This window comes from Cyclopterus lumpus, chromosome 24, assembly GCF_009769545.1.
Source record: "Cyclopterus lumpus isolate fCycLum1 chromosome 24, fCycLum1.pri, whole genome shotgun sequence".
NCBI lineage: Eukaryota > Metazoa > Chordata > Actinopteri > Perciformes > Cyclopteridae > Cyclopterus > Cyclopterus lumpus.
Window position 1 is genome coordinate 7,903,498 of NC_046989.1, and position 20,412 is coordinate 7,923,909.

The 20,412-nt window shown below is 39.8% G+C and overlaps 2 protein-coding genes across 4 annotated transcripts; one reads left to right on the plus strand and one right to left on the minus strand.

The window, feature by feature from the left end:
• The first annotated feature begins 954 nt into the window (after positions 1–954).
• Positions 955–12,512, plus strand: LOC117727381 (acetyl-coenzyme A synthetase 2-like, mitochondrial). 2 transcript variants are annotated; one of them, XM_034527659.1, is made up of 14 exons: positions 955–1,361; positions 1,551–1,647; positions 1,731–1,930; positions 2,431–2,606; positions 3,087–3,239; positions 3,876–4,023; positions 5,078–5,215; positions 6,099–6,191; positions 10,224–10,336; positions 10,936–11,062; positions 11,172–11,299; positions 11,708–11,771; positions 11,881–12,002; positions 12,079–12,512. In XM_034527659.1, the coding sequence occupies exons 1-14, from the start codon at positions 1,049–1,051 to the stop codon at positions 12,247–12,249; spliced, it is 2,043 nt and encodes a 680-aa protein (XP_034383550.1). In that variant the 5' UTR covers positions 955–1,048; the 3' UTR covers positions 12,250–12,512. The 2 variants fall into 2 exon arrangements, with proteins under 2 accessions (XP_034383550.1, XP_034383551.1); XM_034527660.1 differs by having other exon boundaries at positions 2,431–2,540.
• On the minus strand, positions 11,624–20,199 carry abcd4 (ATP-binding cassette, sub-family D (ALD), member 4). 2 transcript variants are annotated; one of them, XM_034527661.1, is made up of 19 exons: positions 19,818–20,199; positions 19,439–19,557; positions 19,013–19,140; positions 18,062–18,201; positions 17,775–17,891; positions 17,251–17,376; positions 16,803–16,853; positions 16,484–16,578; positions 16,271–16,392; positions 15,516–15,607; positions 15,316–15,405; positions 14,911–15,116; positions 14,631–14,722; positions 14,493–14,529; positions 14,308–14,357; positions 13,944–13,996; positions 13,772–13,848; positions 13,457–13,572; positions 11,624–12,875 (listed from the first exon to the last, which is right to left on the minus strand). In XM_034527661.1, exons 1-19 carry the CDS (start codon positions 19,856–19,858, stop codon positions 12,777–12,779), a joined length of 1,851 nt encoding a protein of 616 aa, XP_034383552.1. In that variant the 5' UTR covers positions 19,859–20,199; the 3' UTR covers positions 11,624–12,776. The 2 variants fall into 2 exon arrangements, with proteins under 2 accessions (XP_034383552.1, XP_034383553.1); XM_034527662.1 differs by lacking the exons at positions 16,484–16,578; positions 17,775–17,891; positions 18,062–18,201; ... (1 more) ...; positions 19,439–19,557; positions 19,818–20,199 and having other exon boundaries at positions 17,251–17,364.
• Positions 20,200–20,412: the final 213 nt, after the last annotated feature.

Below are 20,412 nucleotides of genomic sequence, written 5' to 3' on the forward strand. Positions count from 1 at the left end.
TGTTAGACTGAACCTCAAACTGTTGATCAAACCTGCGGATCAAATATTACAATAAGAGATGCATACATGTCCAATTATTTGAGATTACTTACTACAGGTAACGTCATTTGAGAAAAAAAAGGTTATTTGGCTCCAATGATTTTGGAGGGTTGAGATTAACAAACTCCAAACAAACTACACAACCTTTTCATGTTGCTTTCTGTAGGAGACGGAAGGCTGGAGCTTAACATTTACTGCAGATGTTCTAATAAAGAGCTGCGTTAAATACATTTATATTTATTTTTCTTTAAAATAGATTGTTAACCTTGCAGTTATGTAACCATGGCAGCTACTTTTAGGCAACAGTGAGGGTAAAGGTTTTTTTTTTTTTATGGCAAATCAAGAAGCATCTAGAAAGTGAAACCTGCTGCAGAGGCATTAAGGATGAATGTGACCTCTGACCTCCCTGTGATCTGTCAGGTGACTGCAAAGCACACAGCTGGTATAAAGTCCTGTGAAAAGATTACGATACAAGATCAAACCTTTTTAAATTTCTTTTATCTGTTGCAGTGTTTGTGATGTACATACTGAAAATATTGTCCAATAGTTAACCCTGTACAATTAAGTACAGTTAACATTCATTATCTGTGTTTGTCTCTGTATAAATGTAACTGTAGCCTAATTAAAAGTTACTGATATTTAAAGTCACTGAGATGTTTGAGATTCACTGAAACATTCTGTATGTGCTGGAGGAAAGAGGAAATCCTCTGTGCTCACTGTAAATCTCAGTTTATGACTTTGAGTTCATGTCCTCGTGATCCTGGCTGTTTGACATCACAACTAGTTAGGGAAACGTATGTTTTCCAATAGGCACACTTGTAGACCTGGTTGTCAACCCGGTTTCCAACAATACCATTTCCGTCTTTCTGTCGGCGCATGAGTTTTGCACCGCCCTTTTAAGGCATCACTCCTCCGACCCTTCCTGTTGTTGGACTTACCAAGTGCCCAATAACTCCAAAAGGTGCGGAACAAAACTAGTCTGATAGTACAGAATACTTCCACTGCAGTTATGTGGCTGCCTTGCGGAGGCACTTCAAACTACATCGTTACTCACTTTCGTCGTCGGCTCTTCAAAGCTTATTTCCGTGATTTGGGTCGACGGAGATGCAACGTTGCGGCGTTTATGCCGGAGGCTGCGGGGTTCGACGGCGTGTCGGACCGCTCGGCTTTGCAGGAGTTCTCCGTCTCCAACAGCGAGAGCTTCTGGGCCGCAGTGGCGCGTCAGAGGCTGAGCTGGATCCGTCCTTTCCACACGGTCCAGGACTGCGACCTGAGCCGGGGGGAAATCAAGTGGTTTGTGGGAGGACAGCTGAACGTGTCCGGTGAGATTCACATTGAATTAGTTTAGTTTTAATGCTGCTTTTTGAGAAACACTTAATGAAAAACGTATAGACAGCGACTCTCAGTGTATACTGTGTTTTCCAAGTGACTTGAACGCAACACGTTAACGTGGCAGCCCGTGTCCTTTCTGTGTGTTTTTTTTAAAAATGTTACTTTATATGCACATGCAGTAAACTGCCTGGACCGCCACGTGCACACCTGTCCAGAGAGGGTGGCTCTGATCTGGGAGAGGGATGAATCGGGGTCAGAGGTCAAAGTCACCTACAGGTCAGCAGGTTGAATTTGATGTGTGTGTGGTGTTCCTCCTCCTTTCGCCTCATGTAGTGTAGTTCATTGATACTTCTTTACAGGGAGTTGCTGGAGATGACATGCCGCCTAGGCAACCTGTTAAGACGGCATGGCGTGAAGAGAGGCGACTGTGTGACCATCTACATGCCGACCTGCCCTCTGGCTGTGGCGTCCATGTTGGCCTGCGCCCGTATTGGTGCAGCACACAACGTGGTGTTTGCAGGCTTCAGTGCTGAAGCCCTTGCAGAGCGAATCCGAGACGGTGAGACCGTTTGACTGGCCTGTGGACGCTCAAGTGGCCGCATGAGAATTCAAAGAACATAAATTTACTCATATTTTATATCATTGATCAAAAGGCTGTGTAATGTGAGAAGCAGTCGCTTGTAGTGAGCACTCCTCGGAGGATAATCGCACACCTCTGCAGTTCCCTTCAGCTTTACTGAGCATTTAGTGTCTTTCAGCTCATTGTTGCAACTTAAATTATTTGTTTCGATCGTTCTGTTAACCTTGCATCAAGCAGCAGCAATCTTTAGGGGAAAAGCCCAAATAAAACCCTGAACACTACTTGCTCAGCACCAAGCAGACAAGCAAAGCCGATAAGCCGGGGAACATAATTTGTCATACCTTTTGTTTATGGTTGTGTAAAACAACCCAACACAATAACGTTGAATGTATATCTGTCATAAATAGAGTTTGTTCAATGTATAAGTATGATAACTATTCAAGTCAACAGTCTGATTTTCATGTGCATCACATTTTCAGCCCAATCCGGCACCGTCATCACGGTGAACCAGGGCGTCAGAGGGGGTAAAGTCACCGAGCTGAAGAAGACGGTGGATACGGCCGTTCAGAGCTGCCCGGCAGTACAGCAGGTGTTTGTTGCCATGAGAACAGAGAATCCGGTCGCCATGACAGCCAGGGATGTCGCCATGGAGGAGGTGAAATATCAGACCAATTGGATCTTGATTAAGATATTAATGTCAACAGCAGGGGACTACAAGTGGTCTGTGTCACCTTTCCCTGAATAAATGGAGAAAAAATGTTGGCTTTGAAAAATGAGTCTGTTAAAATTGATTCAATAGACTAACTGATCTGAATCAACTAATCTGTTGAATTGAAAGTTAATTCTTGGAAACGGAGGTTGTCTGAACAGTCGCATCATCAGGTCCATTAGTAGCTCTTTTCTCTGCAGAGGAAAGATGGAAACCTTAAGATAAACATTTACATGATATCAAACAATCTCCATCTGCTGAAGAAGATCCTGTGATGAGATGGAAAGCTACTGAATGGAATTTTTGTTTCATCACTAATCTCAATCCCTTTATGCCTTGTAAAATGTTCTCTTCCAGCATCTTAAAAAGTTAGGTTGTGTTGCACCATGTTTCAAAATATACAACAAAAGGCATGCTGTCGTACAGGAGATGCTAAAGGAGGACGTGGTGTGTGAGCCAGCTGCCATGGACAGTGAGGACGTCTTGTTCCTGCTTTATACATCGGGCAGCACCGGGAAGCCCAAAGGACTCGTCCACACTCAGGCCGGATACCTGCTGTATGCTGCACTCACACACAGGGTAAACATCTGCATTATCACAACGTGTAAAGCGACCAAAAGGTGCTCCATAATAATCCAGTGTCTGACCATTTGTAGAGGAAATCACATCAGATTACAGAAGAGATTTTCATAAATGGTGCTTTAGTTTAAGCATGATGAATTTATGTCAAGTTGTTATTTCTGTTAATTGTCAAGATATATGAACTACACTTGAAGCTTAAAATGGGTTATTTAAGAGTATTAATGCATGTCTGTTTAGAACATGGCGGTGATGCAGCTTTCCCAACAACCGCTCATCCAAACTTGACACTGTGCTTCCGCTGGAATTTTGAGCGATACGTCTGCCAAGCGCCAAGTCGACTGAATGAACGAACATCTGTCGAGAAAATGACGAATGAATATGTCCCGCGAGTGCTCAAGAGCTCATGCTTGGCATTGCACAGCCTCTGGTCCTCAGCAATACACCCACCAAGTCTGAAGTCCATTGGATTAACATTTTACGAGAAAAATAAAAATACAGACAGACGTGCAGTACTAATACAAACCCACAGAAAGAGACTTCTTCCATTTTAGTCGGATAAAAAGGAAACAAAATACCATATGTTCTTTTTTTTTTGTATCCAATCTTCCCGTCAATCTTCCCTCTCGTTACCAGTATGTCTTCAGCTACCATGACGGCGATGTATTCGGCTGTGTGGCAGATATTGGTTGGATAACCGGACACAGCTACAGTGTCTACGGGCCTCTTGCCAACGGGGGAACCACTGTCCTTTTCGAGAGCACTCCCATTTACCCCGACCCAGGTATGAACATCAGCGAATGTAGGAATGTATTAGACTAGTTGTCCCATTCATAACAAAAAGACAACTCTTCTGACATTGCAAACTTTCTCAGATTCTAGTAAAACCTTCCACAACCTTGTTGGCTCTACTGGTATCATGATGGCCTTTTTATGAGTTTATGGTTACATAAAATAGTCTGTGTGCAGTGTGTTGTCAGTTAGTATTCCTGTCTTTTGCCAAGAGCTCTGCATTCTCGTGTCTTTGTCTATGAATAACTGTTTACAGTTGAAGTTAAAGGATGGCCATACCTTCCACACTAAAATTAGGACTTCTATATACACGGGAGTCAGCACACACACCTGGTTATTGTAAAGGCGAAACTAGAACGCCACTTCCAGTCAAAGTCTTAGTGCTCAGGCTACTGCTTCACCCTAATCCAGAGGTATTCCATTACAATTCATCCAGGTCCAGTGCAAAGGTCCGGAACATCACACAATAATAATAACAATAACGTCTCATTTGCGCTATGATTTAATGCCAAATGTATTGAAGTAGCAAACAGTTGTATTGAAGTATGTATGTAGTCAACAACTGACTGTCGAATTAAATAAAGTTCAATTGAATAATACCTAAACAATATTTATTGTCAGATTTCAAATGAAATTACATATAATACGTACTCTTATAATAAATACATGTTCAAGTTTCAAGTAAAACAAAGGCTGGATTAAAATTTAAAAAAATAAAGTACTACTAAATATGAACTGAATTATCCTCGCATGGCAGCTTTAAATTGATTTAATTCAGGTGTGAAGTGAAAAGCCGAGATATATTATTTTCATCTTCCATATGAAATTGGTGTGCAGGACCTTTATTTGTGGTTATTGAAACCACTTGTTGCAATATGACCGATAGATTGAAACCACGTTTCTCTTGTCCAGGTACGCCATGTGAAATGATGTCTCTCTCTCTCCTGCCCTAATGTTTAATTTCTGAATTCAGATATTCAGTTTCCTACAACACATTGTGGAATATCTCTTTTAAACATGCTAATGTCGACGTGTTGTGTTCCCAGGAAGGTACTGGGAGATGGTGCAGAGACTTAAGATAAACCAGTTCTATGGGGCTCCCACAGCGATCCGCCTGCTGCTCAAGTACGGAGACGAGTGGGTCCACAAATACGACCGCTCCACCCTCAAAACTCTGGGCTCTGGTATGGCAAACACAATACTTTTGAATACTATTATGGGCCCAAGAGATTACAAGATAAAGGAAAATAGTTTCTTTGCAAACATTTACAATTATTCAGTTTTGACCCACCATTCTTACACACAGCTGTGCATGGACTCAGCTTTTATAATGCAACAGATATATAGTGTATAGTAAGACGTGGACACATGTGGCTGTCACTCTTTTTGGTTGTAAATTTGGTTTACATAGTTGGATTATGATGGATAATGACAAGCAAAATGTTACAATCCCTGTAATTATGGCCACAAATTAATTTAATTAATTCATTTGAAAATTCATAAGAGCTAATGTGAGATGGGTATTTCAGTGCAGCATCACTCACAGTTCATTGTATTGTTTCTAAGGGCTGATGGTTGACACATTTAAAGGCTTTGATGTAATCACAGCTTCAGTCCTACTTTGTGACTATTTGTTTGGCATACACTGTTTTTACTTTGATAAGTTAGCATGCATTGAGTTGTTTTATGCAAGTCAACCTGTCGTGTAAACCAGCTGTCACTTTAAATACTGTATGCACACACAAGATGCACGTAAAGCTTCACTCCGGGAGTCGGCAGTGCTTTTTGTGCTTCCTTTTCCACTCCTTTTGCTATTAAGCTTAAGTTAAGCTTAAATGAAGCTTATACTGAAAGTATATTGGAAGTCAACATGCAAGCTCAGCATGCCAGGAGATTACATGCTGACACACACACACAACTGTTCCCTTACATCATGTTGGGTTAAAACACAAAGCTTAACATAAAGAATATAACTCTATAAGTATAGAAAGAAAATGCATTGAAACGAGTACCAAAGATAATTTACGACTACATTATCGGATTGAAGTTGTTCTTCTCTGCCTGCAGTGGGTGAGCCCATCAACACTGAAGCGTGGGAGTGGTACCACAGAGTGGTTGGGGATGGACGCTGCCCTGTGGTGGACACCTGGTGGCAAACAGGTGGGAATACACAAAAGAGTGGGACTTATTAGCTATTGCTTATTAACACTAACACAATTTAAACCACATTAGCCAGGTTTCCATCTCAAGTAATTGCTAATTTTAACAGAATTAGCAGAAAATTGTAAAATAAATGCTTATTTTCCATCCACTACACTTATGGGATTATGAGTTTGTTCACCACGATAAGCAGAACGTGGTGCCAATTCATTACCATTAAAACATTATATCATATCATAGACTGTTTACAAGAAGTGGGTGTCGTCACTGCGACGTCACCTGTTGGGTTTGTGTCTAAAATGAAAATGCACATATGGTAAAAAGGAGTGGATGGAAATGCATCAATGTCTTCTTGATCAAACAGTCACCGTAGCTTTGGAAGAATTTGTCAATTTATTGATCAAGAAATGTATTAATGATCATTTTTATAATCAGCTGAGTCATTTGTCAAAGTTTAAATCTCTTTAACCAGAAAATTGTGAGTGATTTATTCCAATTAATTCAGATTTATCAAAAGTATTGTGCTTACAATGACCTTTGTTTTGTCTCGTGCTTTGAGTTTCACTGCAGCGTTTCATTGCTTGTTAGGGTCATTAACTCTTTCTTGAACACAGCGGTCTTAAAGGGAAAGAACAGTTCGCTCCATCTCTCCAACAATACCAGTGTTACATAACATGCCTGCAGTCGTGTGGAGCTATACATTACGTTTCCATTGGCTCTGGGTTCCCTCATCAAACCAGAGTAGAACATCTGATTTCAGTAGCAACTAAATCTCCAATTCCAACCTTGTTTTTCTTAATTTTCTTAACAGTCACTATTAACACCATATGATGTAACACCAATACTCTCATCCTTGGTTTTGATTTGTCAGAAGGCTAACAGAAGACAGTTTAAGTCTGACCGCAGAATGCAGATGTTATGACCGTAGATGCCAAAAGAGCCACGTCACAAAATGGATCACGGTTGTCTGGAGAGACTCAGATCAGTCTTTGTGCTACTTCCTCATGATCTCATGAGTCTCTATGGTTTAGTTTGGATCCTGACCTCCTTCCAAACCCACGGAAAATGTAAATTCAGTCTTTTCTCCATATTAAACACAGGGAAATAGAAAGTATAACTTTGTAAAAAAATAAGATTTCGAAAAGTAATTGTATAGTTATCTTTATAAATTCTGCCCTCTTGAATGATTTGTATACAATACACCAGAGTTAAATAGAAACAATATACAATAGTCTATTTAATAATACTAGATATGAAGGACAAGTTTGATGTCACACTAATTACTGTAATTTTAGTGTCACAATTTACTTATTAACAGTATAATTACAGTAATTACATCAAACTCGTCCTTCATCTCTAGATTACCGCTGATGTCACTGAAAGATAACTACCATTCCCTTACTAAAGTAGCTTATGATGGTATATCATGACATGTTTTACCAATATGATAAATGTTACAGATGAACACAACTGACTGACTGCGTTTTATCCTCAGTCCCCCCAAATTAAGTTAAGTGATGACCATATGGAGCAAAGCTGCCTTAATTATCATACAAATGGTACAAATCTATAATTAATAGACGATAATTAAACATCAGAGCATCATGAGTTTGAGAATTACAGACACAGATATGACCCAAATACCCTACTTCAGTAAAAAAAGGATTATATTATATTTTCCTGGACCAGTGTTTCCAATTAGGACTAAGTGGCATTATTCATAAATGCCATTTGGTTGATCTGGGAGCAAGTAGCCTGTTTAGAGAGAAAATTAGATTTTGATCCGCTGTTGGCATACGGCCTCCGTGTTGGATCATACAGGACTAGAGAGGCTAGAGTATGCAGGAGGACGTGAGGTGAAAAAAAAGAGTGAGGATCACGTAGGAAAATACATACATAAAACCAAATATATTTTCCATCTCACTTCCATATACAACTACAGAAATATCCAACTTCAGCTAACATTACGAGCAATGATCCCTTCGACATCGACACTCGTACACTAGTAATTTTCTATAAGTTGTCATTCTTAACCTATTTAAATTTAAAGGGGAGGATTCAAATATTCTGCATTAGAATTGTTCCCATACTAGTATCGGAAATACCTCTGAAAAAAGTATAGTATGTTGAAAAAGTCATAAAAAAGTAATTGTATAGTGTGTCAAATATATATTTTTTAAGTCATAAGTTGTATGTTGAAAAAAGTACATACAAAGTTATGATGTGGTATGTCAAAAAAAGTCATAGGTAGAATTCTTTACCTTTTTTAACATGTATAGTATGTGAAAAAAGGTAAACGATTTTATTGTATAGTATGTCAAACAAAGTTATAGTTATAGTATGTACAATATAATACAAAAGTAATTTTATAGTGTGGTGGGAATTGTCTGTAGAAGTTCAGAAATATAAGCATTCAACACAAATGTTCTCAGGTTTGTCTTTTATTTAAACAAAGAGATTTGTCAGAGTTCAGGATTCCAGCTGAAAGGCCGACCTCCTTCATGCACAGATGTAAGGAGAGCGGTATTAAAAAACAATCCATACGTAGAGAGCGCGTTAGTGTGGGAAGGGATTGGGTGGTGAAGTCTCATGAAGTTAGAGGCCGATCAGACTCACTTGCCACAACACTCCCCTTCTCCCAAAACAAGTCATATGAAGGCAAGTGGAAAATACTGCACATACAGAAAAGGACAGGAAATGGACAATTCCTGCATAAGTCAAATTTGTCAAGACATAAACAGAAGTATTCATGTCTCTGTATAAACAATTGCATCATTGATTGACAAGATGGTGATGCTTTGAAGTTTAAATCAAGAATCATGATGTGGAAGTTGAACGTATAGTATAGTATGTCGGAAAAAGCTAAATAACAAGGCATCGTAAAGCATGTCGAAAAACTTCAAAAAGTCATATAGTGTTTCAGAAGAAATCATAGTGTAAAAAAAAGTCTAAAAATAAGTCATAGTACATCCCCAAAAATCAAGTCAAACCATACTCTAACTTTCTTTTTCAAAAAATGTAAAATAAGACATAAAAGAGTTTTTACAAAGTGATAGAATAGTATGTTATATAAGTCCTAAAAAAGGTCACAGTATGGCATATCAAAAAAGTATTGTATGTCACAAGAAGTCAATTTAAAATATTTGAATACTTTCAAGTATTTGTTTAAATTCATAATTAGACACTTGGGGAAATACGTTTATTTCCTCTCACCGTGAGCTAGATTTTAATATTGATACCAGCTAAACGTGTACCTGTTAGCATAGCTTAGCACCGAGACAGAAAACAAAGGTAACACAATTCAAGCTAGGAGTCTTTATGCTAAGCTAACATAACCGGCTGTTGGCTGTCGTTGCGTACTGAACAAACACCGACAGCGGGATCCATCTTATCATCTAACTTTCTGCAACAGAGAGTTATCATATTCTCAAATGGGGAACCACTTCTTTACCCTTTTAAAATGTTTAGGACAGCCCTGTTTCATTTTGGAAGTGGCTCAACTGAAAAGTGTTGATTTTTTTTTTTTGGGGGGGGGGGGGGGGGGTATTCTCACAGCTCCAGTTGATTTGAACAGGATGCCGGTTGCTAATGCTATTGTGGGATCATCTGTTGTGCCCTACTTAATAACGGGTCCCCTCTGCCGCTTCCAGCACGGTTGCCACCACCAGGCGGATTACCAGTCCCTGATGTTCACGCTAACCTAATTTCATTTACTTAGTATGGCTGATAATTCCACAACCTACATGATTCAATGTATAAAGGAAATATAGGTTAGTTAACTCTATCATTTACCCCCCCCCCCCCCCCCCACTCCTCCCAAATTGTTTACAAATATATAGTAATTTGAATATAACTGATGTATAAATTCTTTTGACCTGTTTTTTTAACGATGTACATATTTAGAAGAAACCAATGGGGTCAGGGCTGAGTGCCACAGAGTAGGGAAGTTAGACAAATCATATTAATTGCAAAAATTATTATTTGCTAGAATAGCATCTTTATAATTTGCCTTGTTTTGCTCTGTGTTCATAGAGACAGGTGGCATCTGCATCAGCCCAAGGCCATCAGACGCAGACGCAGAGATTGTCCCAGGAATGGCTATGAGACCTTTCTTTAGCATTAAGCCCACGCTCATGGACACTGAGGTGTGTGTGTGTGTGTGTGTGTGTGTGTGTGTGTGTGTGTGTGTGTGTGTGTGTGTGTGTGTGTGTGTGTGTGTGTGTGTGTGTTCCCTGAAAATGTTGGATGGCTGGGAATGGCCTGTAGCGAGGGTCAGATTAGGATTATAAAATATTCACCAGCTGTGTCACTTTTGATACCCACCCTGCTCCCACCCATCAGTCCCAGTCTTTTCGTGCCAAACTCCCTTTTTAAAATCTGTCATACGTTGTGGCTGTTGGTTGCAGATGATTTTGAAATGCACAGATTGGGCAGACAGTTGGAGTGGTGGCTCATCTCTCTTCCTCTTGCTCAACAAAAACACAGTATTCTAAGGAATATTCTGTAGGTTTTGTTTCAGCCTTGTCTAGTCGTTACATTAATCGCCATTCTCATTGATCACACAATGCTTAAAATGACATGCACTGTATGATTCTTTTTAAACACAATTACATTAGATAGTTGTTGTGCTCCAACCAAAATCCTTTTTTGCGTTCATGAGATTGATGTATTACTTTTTATTTATAATTTAGTTGTCCTTGTTTCTTGCGTTCACAGTATCACTGGTCTTGATATTTTTTTTCAGGGAAAAGTGCTGACTTCCAACGACGTGTCTGGAGCTCTGTGCATAGCTCAGCCCTGGCCTGGTATGGCCCGGACGATTCATAACAACCACCAGAGATTCATTGAGACCTACTGTCGGCCTCATCCTGGTACAGAATGATGTGTTCAGGATAAAAAACTGTCTCTACTTTTAGTGTTTAATTACTTTGTATTATTTTTATTCACTCAGTCTTTCCAACTCTCTCTTTGTGCCAATAGGTTACTTCTTTACTGGGGACGGCGCCTATCGCTCTAAGGAGGGGTATTACCAGATCACTGGCCGCCTTGATGATGTCATCAATGTGAGCGGTCACAGGATTGGGACGGCAGAGATAGAGGACGTTTTGGTAAGGGCAACCAATAACTAACATTTCTGTGTCTTTGAGCATTGCTTACAACATTATAACTTTAGCTTACTAGCATGCAATGGAAGCATTGATCTCTCACCTTACAAAAGTGCTACATTGTTTGGTAGCTGTGTGTCAAAACATTTTCTAAGGACCATGAATGTCTGCATTTAATTTAGTGGCAATCTATACATTATTTATAAAGATATATATATTTTTTGCATGGCTGTAAAATAGACTGACTGAAGTTCTCAAAATGACTGATATGCAGTTAAATCAATGTGAATCCAATTATATTCAAAAGTAATAAAACAGTTGGACATGTTTGAGTAAAATTGTAATTTTAATTTGATTTAGTTCAAATTTCTTCCCATAAAGTGTACAGATGAACTCTGATTTCTGTAACAGAATCAATGCGCTGCAGTGGCTGAGTCTGCCGTCATAGGATACTCACATGACCTCAAAGGACAAGGTGAGTAAGACATCATCTTTAGTCAGTTATTCAGTAAAAAAAAAAAAAAAATCAGGTCAACCACAATATTTAAAAACATCGATCATAGTAAAGACTTCTTTGTCGCCAGGGGTTTATGCCTTTGTGGTGCTAAAAAATGATGTGGAGGTTCAAGGGGCGGCCCTTTGTCAGCAGCTAAACAACATGGTATCTAAAAAGATCGCCAAGTACGCCTGTCCAGACTTCATCCAGGTAGTTCTGTCTCACCGTCTTTAAGTTCACATTTAATACCTAAACGTGTACCGAGTCTCATCGTGTCTTCTCTCAGTTCGTCCAGCGGCTGCCAAAGACACGCTCAGGTAAGATAATGCGCCGGGTGCTGCGGAAAGTGGTGGAACGTGACTTGGACGGGGTGGGTGACCTCAGCACGCTGGATGACCCCACAGCAGTTCAAGAGATCATCCAAGGTCACGGTGACCTCTGTGGTAAACAACCATGAAGATGCAGTTCCTGAAAACATTCATTTAAAAAAAAAAAAAAGAGGAATATGGAAGAGATACTCGCACGTTCACTATTTCACGTCCCCACACATGTGCAATTGTATCAAACTATTTTTAAAAGGCCAAATGTTAATTTTTTTGTGAAATCAGGAAAACAACTTTTTAAAACTATGTATAACCCCACAATGTGCTGTCCACTTGATAGTGAAGAAGTGATTGTAAACAATGCAATAAACAAATGTAAAAGGTGCGTACAGAAAGATTTAAGTGTCCTTTCCTTTTCTGATTCGTTGTTATAAGTGAATTTACTCTGATAATTACAGATCCATCCAAACCATGTCTTTGTGTCCAGAACATTTTGGTCCAGCTCTGCCTCAATGTTGCATGAATACATTCAAACTGGATGAGTGCACTCCTGAATTCCTCAGTTAGTAACACCCAGTTCCTGAGCTGGAGTGTGTCATGTCCTCGTCTCCCACACTGAAGCTTCCTACATGTCCACGATTTCAAAGAAATGACTCTGCAGTCACGGTTCTTCTTCTTCTTCGAGGCTCCTGGTGCCTCCTTTTAACTTGGTTAACTCCCACAGGCCTCCTCCACATAGCTTCAACTGGACATCATGGTACTGCAACAACAAAAGCAGTTAATGTCCTTTGTAGATTTAAACAGATTTAGAAGAAAGCAAGACACAGTAGAGTTAAAACAATGTAAGAATATTGAAACCAAATAAGCATGGACTTTTATAATAAAAAAAAAAAACTTTGTACCATTATGAGGCGGTTCAGAGAATCGCGGACTGAATAATGCAATTTTCCTGGCACTATGCAGAATTGTGTAAATAGGAAGCGATATGAAATACTGCTATTAGACTTTATAATAAATCACTCTCTGGCCAGATCCTCCTCAAATGAACATCAATAAACCTTGCACCGCTTTCACTTTAGATACACTGTATACATTTTCATTTCCTTTTATTTAAATTCTTAAATCTAATATGCCCAGCAATTTTATTGTAAAAAATGTTTTGCTGCTGCTTCAAGAAATTTCCCCCTGGGGATGAATAAAGTAAAATCTAATCTAAGTAAAGATATTCCAATAAAATTGTTCCTCCAAAAGTAGTTTGAGGTCAGATTTTCCAGTTTCATTTGTGCAAAGCCCTTCTTTTAGTTTCATGGACATGAAACGTGTGCTTTCGGTCGGCAGTACCTTCTCCAGGCTGCTGCGATGTCCCAGACTGACCAAAGTCATGCCGAGCCGTTTACAGGTCCGGTACAGCTGAGCTTCTGCCTCCTCCGTCAGAGCACTGGTGGCCTCGTCCAACACTGCAAACAAATAAAAGTTCATACAAATGTTGACCAAAACTCCTGTTTTGTTCACCTCGAGGACAGGATGAAACTGCAAATTATAAATATGAAATGTAGGCGAGGCTTGCTCCCCTAAAAAAGGCAGTGTCAGAATCCCAAAAGGTCTTGCATCCTCAGATGCTTTATGAATACATTACAGAAATCATAAACAACACACCTGCATATTTGGGCTGCAGGTAGAAGAGACGAGCAAAGCAGAGACGCTGCATTTCACCCGGAGACAGAACATCATACCTGCAGAACAAAACTAGTTCAGATTCTGCATCATTTTGTTGCACATCTGAAGACTAATCACGTTTATTCTTTCCCAGTTATGTTTTTCCTCTCACCAGTTCCAGTCCACTTTTTCATCCAGCCCGCCCGTCCGCTTCAGGAGACTGGGCTGGAGCACAGATAGAAGTTTGATTTAGGATTAGTGTTTGTTCAAATTCAAAATAGTGGCGTCAGTGTTTAGCAGGTCCGTCTTTCAAATCAGAGGATCGGCGGTTCGATCCCCGCCCTAGTCGATGTGTCCTTGAGCAAGACACTTAACCCTGAATAGCTCCCCGTAGCTGTGTCTACGGCGTATGATTGTAAATCGCTTTGGATAAAAGAGTCAGCTAAAGTAAATGTAAATGTGATGGTGAAATATTCAACGTAATAAATTATTTAGCTAAACAAATTGAAGATTTAAGTTGAAAAAAAATCACTAACCAGTCCAGCTAGTTCCAGGAATTGTATAATTCTGTCATCGTCCACTGACCCTGGATTTAAAGCATAATCAGATTATTACTATCAGTAACTCACATGACCAATTATATCCAACTGCATTAGACAAATTCACATATATAGCCTTTGAAAGTTGCACTGTTTAATATAGAGTTCAGTCAGAGAGATACCTGATGCAGGGTAAATATCCTTCAATGGGTAGATAACCTTTGGGAAAAAGAGATTTTGGTAGATTTCAGAACTTTGGATAAATGTAATAACGTACAGGCTTTATAGAATAAAAATGATTAAAAAAACAAGACTGCCACCTGTTCCCGCAGTGTGCCATCAGTCAGGTAAGGTTTCTGTGGCAGGAAGAGGGTTCCTCTGGGCCCGAAACATGTGGTCATGTGGACAAAACCTGAGGAGACGGGTGACAGTTATGAGAACATTATTTTCAATGTAAAAATAACAACAACAAAACGCGCTACAGTCTTACCCGTTTTCAGTTGTATTATTATTACTACAAGCTAAACCTTTTCATTGAGATATTTCCGTCATACCAAACGCCATCATTTTCTTTCACTCGGTCAACAGCCTCCCTCTCACCGCTGTGTGCCTCCCAGAGTCGGTTGAGGACCCTCAGTAGTGACGTCTTGCCGGTGCCCGTGTTCCCCACCACCAGTAGATTTGTTCCCTGGCTGATTTTCAGACTCAGATCCTCCACCAGCAACTTGTCTGAGTAAGGAGATTTGTATGAAAGATGGTCCAGGATGAAGGCAGTGTCCGCAGGGCCCGCATGGACGTTGAAGTCACTGTATGGAGAAAAGATTAAATTATATTATAATTAAACGAGACAAAAGCAAGACTATAATCAAAGAAGATGGCAAATTATATTTATATATATATAAATATATTTGATTATAGTCTTGATTATAGTCTTGCTTTTGTCTCGTTTAATCAAACTATACTTTTTGTGCAGCAGAGATCAAAAGGGAAAGTGCTCACGCAAACCTGTCAAAGTCGTAGCTTTCCCCTGATGCCGGGTCATAGTCACACTGCTTGCGTAGGATGTCATCCATCACCTCCCTCAGCTCCCCAATCCTGACCACAACACCCACACCAAGATTTCAGTGATAGCAAGGTGAATGGCATGCATGTATGCGGCTGTCATCTGTCCTCCGGGAAGTGAATTTAAGTATGCAGCGCGATACCTGTGGGTGTATCCAGCCACATCGGACAGAGTGGTTGACAGGTCTATTAGCTGCGTGAAGCCATTTATCAAGTAGATGCACACAAAGGCGTTCTGAATATGAACAAGGAGAGGGAGACCCAGAGCAGAGAGTAAATAAGAGACGAGATTAATGAAAGAACACAAAAGGCAGTAACAACGAGGCACATTGGAGGACAGCACATAAGAGACTAGAGGAATTTAATACTAGCGGAGGATACTACTCACATTTGCATATCTACACGTGTTGGAGACTGTTCTGAAGCTACAGTGTTACTCATTTACACATTTAGAAGTGAGATCTCTAACAAGAGGTATTCAAGCTCAGCATGAACCTTTAAAATCAGAAGAGAAGGTCTTTGCTGCCACCTATTGGTGACGTTAGCAACACGTTCACATTTAGCCAGTCTGTGATGAACATTTTATAACCTCTGCCATCTATGAACTAAACTCTGAAGAAAAGGTACCAGAAGCATTTATATATATTTTATGATTTATTTCTACAAGTTTACTCTTCTATCGCTCATGTCTTCTTCTCATTTATATATGATGAGTTTGTGTTGCCGAGGACAAAAAGATTCATTTAGGGAGCAACAGTCCCACTTTTACTTACTGTATGAAAATAAAAAGATGAATTGTTTTATTACCTTATTAAGGGTTCTTATTTTTTTTTTTTAAGTAAAGAAGGGTGCAGTTCTTAAGAAATTAAAGTAGGAGGGACGGAAAAAGGAGGCTTACCTTACTGATGAGTGCACTGAGCTCCCCAGGAGTGAGACCATCATAGATACCAGTGAAGATTGGGATGGCGATGATAATGTAGCTGAGGTAACCTCCAAGGTAGTCAAATGTGTTTACCCCGACTGAGAGGAGAAGTCAGAGATTAACAGATTTACTCAAAGAAATTAAGGACAGATGTGAGCCTGTGAGTGGGGGTGTGTAGGATGTTCTCACTATAAAGCCAGAGCTCTTTGTTTATTAGACTCTTCTGAGTTTCTAACAGAGTCTGCAGTCTGCGGTCGGTCCTCATGTGCTCCACTTTACCGGCTCTGAAAACACAGGCCGCAGCATTTTTGCCAATTTGTACCACTTTTACTCCGTGATAGGTGTGATTTGGTGGGTCAGAACGATCAGACTAATCACAGTACATCATACTTTCTATGTAGGTTATATGGTTATGATTGTCAGAACTATGCGGGCAGGATTCATTCACATGACACAGTAAAAATAAATGATAAGATTGACTTTAGTATATAACTTGTTTGTGCCTCACCTATAAAAAGCTGCAGACTCTGCATTGACACGGATTTGCATGTGCTTAAATCTGGTGATACAAAAACATATATATTTCTGAAAAGACACAACTTAACACAATTTTCATTCAACTGTTCCACGTCAACACAAAATCCAATTGTTTGAACTTGTGACAGTTGGAATAAATTCCTCTTTCATAGCTGACACACATCCTGTGTTATTTCCCAAGATGCAAAAAGCACTAAGCCAAAGTCTACAGATACTTCCGCTTAACAAAACTAATGTCCTTAAAAAAAAAACAGACAGGATTTGCATGAAATAATCGGTGGCGAAAGAGCCTGACACTGTTGAAGTTCAAAAAAACACTTTTGAGTCTATCCTGTTCTGCTCGTCTGTCAGTGCACATTCCTCTTGACAAAGACACTTGTGTTTGGCGCTTGATTCACAGACTTACACACTGAACTTACCTGAAGTCGCCCTCCAGTTTTTCTTGCTCAAACAGAGTCGACACAATAGGCCCCATGAGGATTTTATTGGCAATGGTCCCGATCACAAAGTAGCCAAAGATACTCACAGGGCCAATCCAGCCGGTGCTACAAAGGAAAGCAACTTAATTTATATATCACAAAGAGGATTCAGAATGCTTTACATTAAGGTACTAAAACAAGGTGAGAAAGTAATCGAGTAGGAAAATACATTAAAACTTAATTAAGTGGAGTACAATTAAAGGAACTGAAGCCTACAAAAGATAATACGCAAAGAAATTAAAGTAATTTTTCTGCATAGAACATCACGTTTAACAAAAAGCAATAGACATTTTTTAAATGCATGTGAGACTTGCAGCAGCTGGATGAGACACATAGGCTGTAATAAGATGATTTCTTCACAGAACACAATGCACGTCTCTGATGATGCTTCAACTACAGAGGAGGCGGTGAATGTGTTATAGAGTGCGACGTATCCCAGTCGCCTCGGTACGCTACAAACGTACCTATAGAAGCAGTGGTAGCTGTAGTAAGCCAGCGTGAACGGGGACACAATCAAACGACTCGCCATGGTGCTCATCTGCTTACACAACCGCTCTGCGTCCTGACTGATTCGCTGGTCTCTGCAAGGTACACGACACGCAGAGACAACACTAATTACATGATTCCTCCTTGTTATGATGTTTAATATATTCTATACTCTTAAAAAAACAAAAAACTTTCAGTTGACAGATTTGATAGTATTTTTAAAAATAGGCCTAAGACTATAAAGAGGAAAAGCAATAAAGCTTACGGATTGTCTATTTCCCCTCTGAGAACATTGAGTGTGTAATAGACTCGGCCCTGGAAGTAGGACGTATGGAGGCTCTCCGTTAGCATCCTCCTCCAGCTAACATACATCCGATTGCAAATGTACTGGTCGATACTTTTCAACTAGGAGAGAGAGGAGCAAACAGAAAGAGAGAAAATGGTCGATCAGAGAGACAATAGACGGTGACTTTAAGATGATCCCTGTGAGACTAACCAGAGTAAACATCATATGATTCCTCATATTTCAGAAGAGGCCTGCTGTCGCTGTTCAATTAAAAAAACAACGTGGTGAAAGAGATAAGGTTACGCGTTTCTCTGGTTCAAAATCCATGTATCACATGTGTGAAGGAAGTAAACTGAACTTGTCAGGTTGTCCTGACCTTGTAAAGTTGCAATTGTCCATTATAACAGCAATCCAAAATAAAATGTCCTACAAAAAAATATATATATAGAAAACAATGTACCCAATTGTTTCTTTAGTTTAGTTTCAGAAATATACATCCAGGCACATCATGTACAGTATTAGGACCATTAAATTTGTCCACATTATAATAGTAATATTGAACTCTAATAACGTAAAATAAATACTTTGCCTTAAACTAAAGGGATTCTTTACCCACAACATGATCATTTGTATACAAATTGCTCACACTGTTACCTTTCATTCTTGGAAAACTTTATTTTGCTTGCATGCCTCAGAGATAAACAAAGACGTTTTAATGAATCTAAGCAAATGGGGGCCACGTTTAACTACACCAAAACATCCGTGTACAAAGCCTCACAACACTATATTCCTTTAATGATAGTAAGATTAAGTATCTTAGTAAGGTTTCCGTCTTTGTGTCAATCCCCTAAATATGCACAGCATCAGAAGAGCTGATACACATACAGACACATATTGCTGAGTTAGCACATGCGTGAACAGTCAACTTACTGTGGAGTTGAGCAAGATGAGCACCATCGCTGTGCCCACCAGACTCTGGAAACCAGAGTAATCTTTGTCTGCCAGCACGCTGTAGAAGTGGCTCGGGAGGACACCCACTTGGTAAATGATTAGCTGCTCTGATAAAAGGGAAGAAAAAAAGTGTTGATGGGACAACAAAGACTTGTAAAACAATGTAGGGAAATCAGGCGACCTTTGAGCCAACCTTTGAGCTGCAGGTGAGATGGAGAAAAAACAAACATAGTATGTAGTCTAGTGTGTAAAAGTTGTGGAATGCTACAAAAGGCATTGAATGCATCTCATGATGATTCGTGTGAGAGACATTTCATTTGTTGGCAATCTTGAGGCGAATGTGACAATTAATTTCATCTTTTGGCCATCAAACCACTTAAAATAACCTTTATGACCAGCAGTTACCTGTGAGAGTGACCACGAGCAGCGTCCCAAACATCAGGGCACTTTGACTGGTCCATGATGGGAACAGGACCTTCTGAATGCTGCAGAACCTCTGAACAAACGTCCAGTCTAATTTAGGTCTATGCACAGGCAACAGATACATACATTTATATTAGAAAACGACCACATTTGGACCTCATTCACACATTCAGATTCACTCACACGCTGTGGTCACATGACCAACTGTGAGATGTGTGTTTAATTAAAGTTCTTGCATTACGGAAGTTCCACTTTTAAACGTGCCAGCTAGATACAGTGTTGCACTAAAGTCACATGGTGTTTCTTCCCGTCCGACTGGAATTTCTGTCCACAAACCTCGCACGCGGAGCTTCAGACTTACCTTTTGGTCCCTCTGCTATTTGACTTTTCCACACGAGGCATCTGCCCTCTGGCAGGGCACGAGCTAATGCTTTGCAAAAACTCCTGATACGTTTCTCGTGCTTGGTTTAAGCGAATATCAGCCCGCAGGTCGAGCTAACTTCTGACGAACGTCGTTAACCAACGGTTTAAAACGGTCAGCGTCAGGTAACGGTGACAACGGTCACCTAAGCTAGCGAAGGGGAACTACGAACAGTTATTCAGAACAGCATTTCCGTCATTATTACTTATCATGGCTGCACTAATTAGCTTTAATGTCGTCTATCTGACCATTACCTTGCTACACTGTGCGCTGAAGTTAGGCGGATGTTTGGTGGGTGAAAGTAAAAGTCCCAACTTCCGGTGTTCTTTCAAAAAATAAAAGGTAGTTTTTACAAGCTTATTTACAAAACCATTAGTGACGTGTAGTAGACACATGCCTGAAAAGCTGCAGGATTTGTCAATTCAATTACACGTGGCTTTGTTGGCCGAATTTCTTTATTCAATTAAACATGGCTAAATATATATATATATATATGTATGTATGTATATGTATGTATGTATATGTATGTATAAAC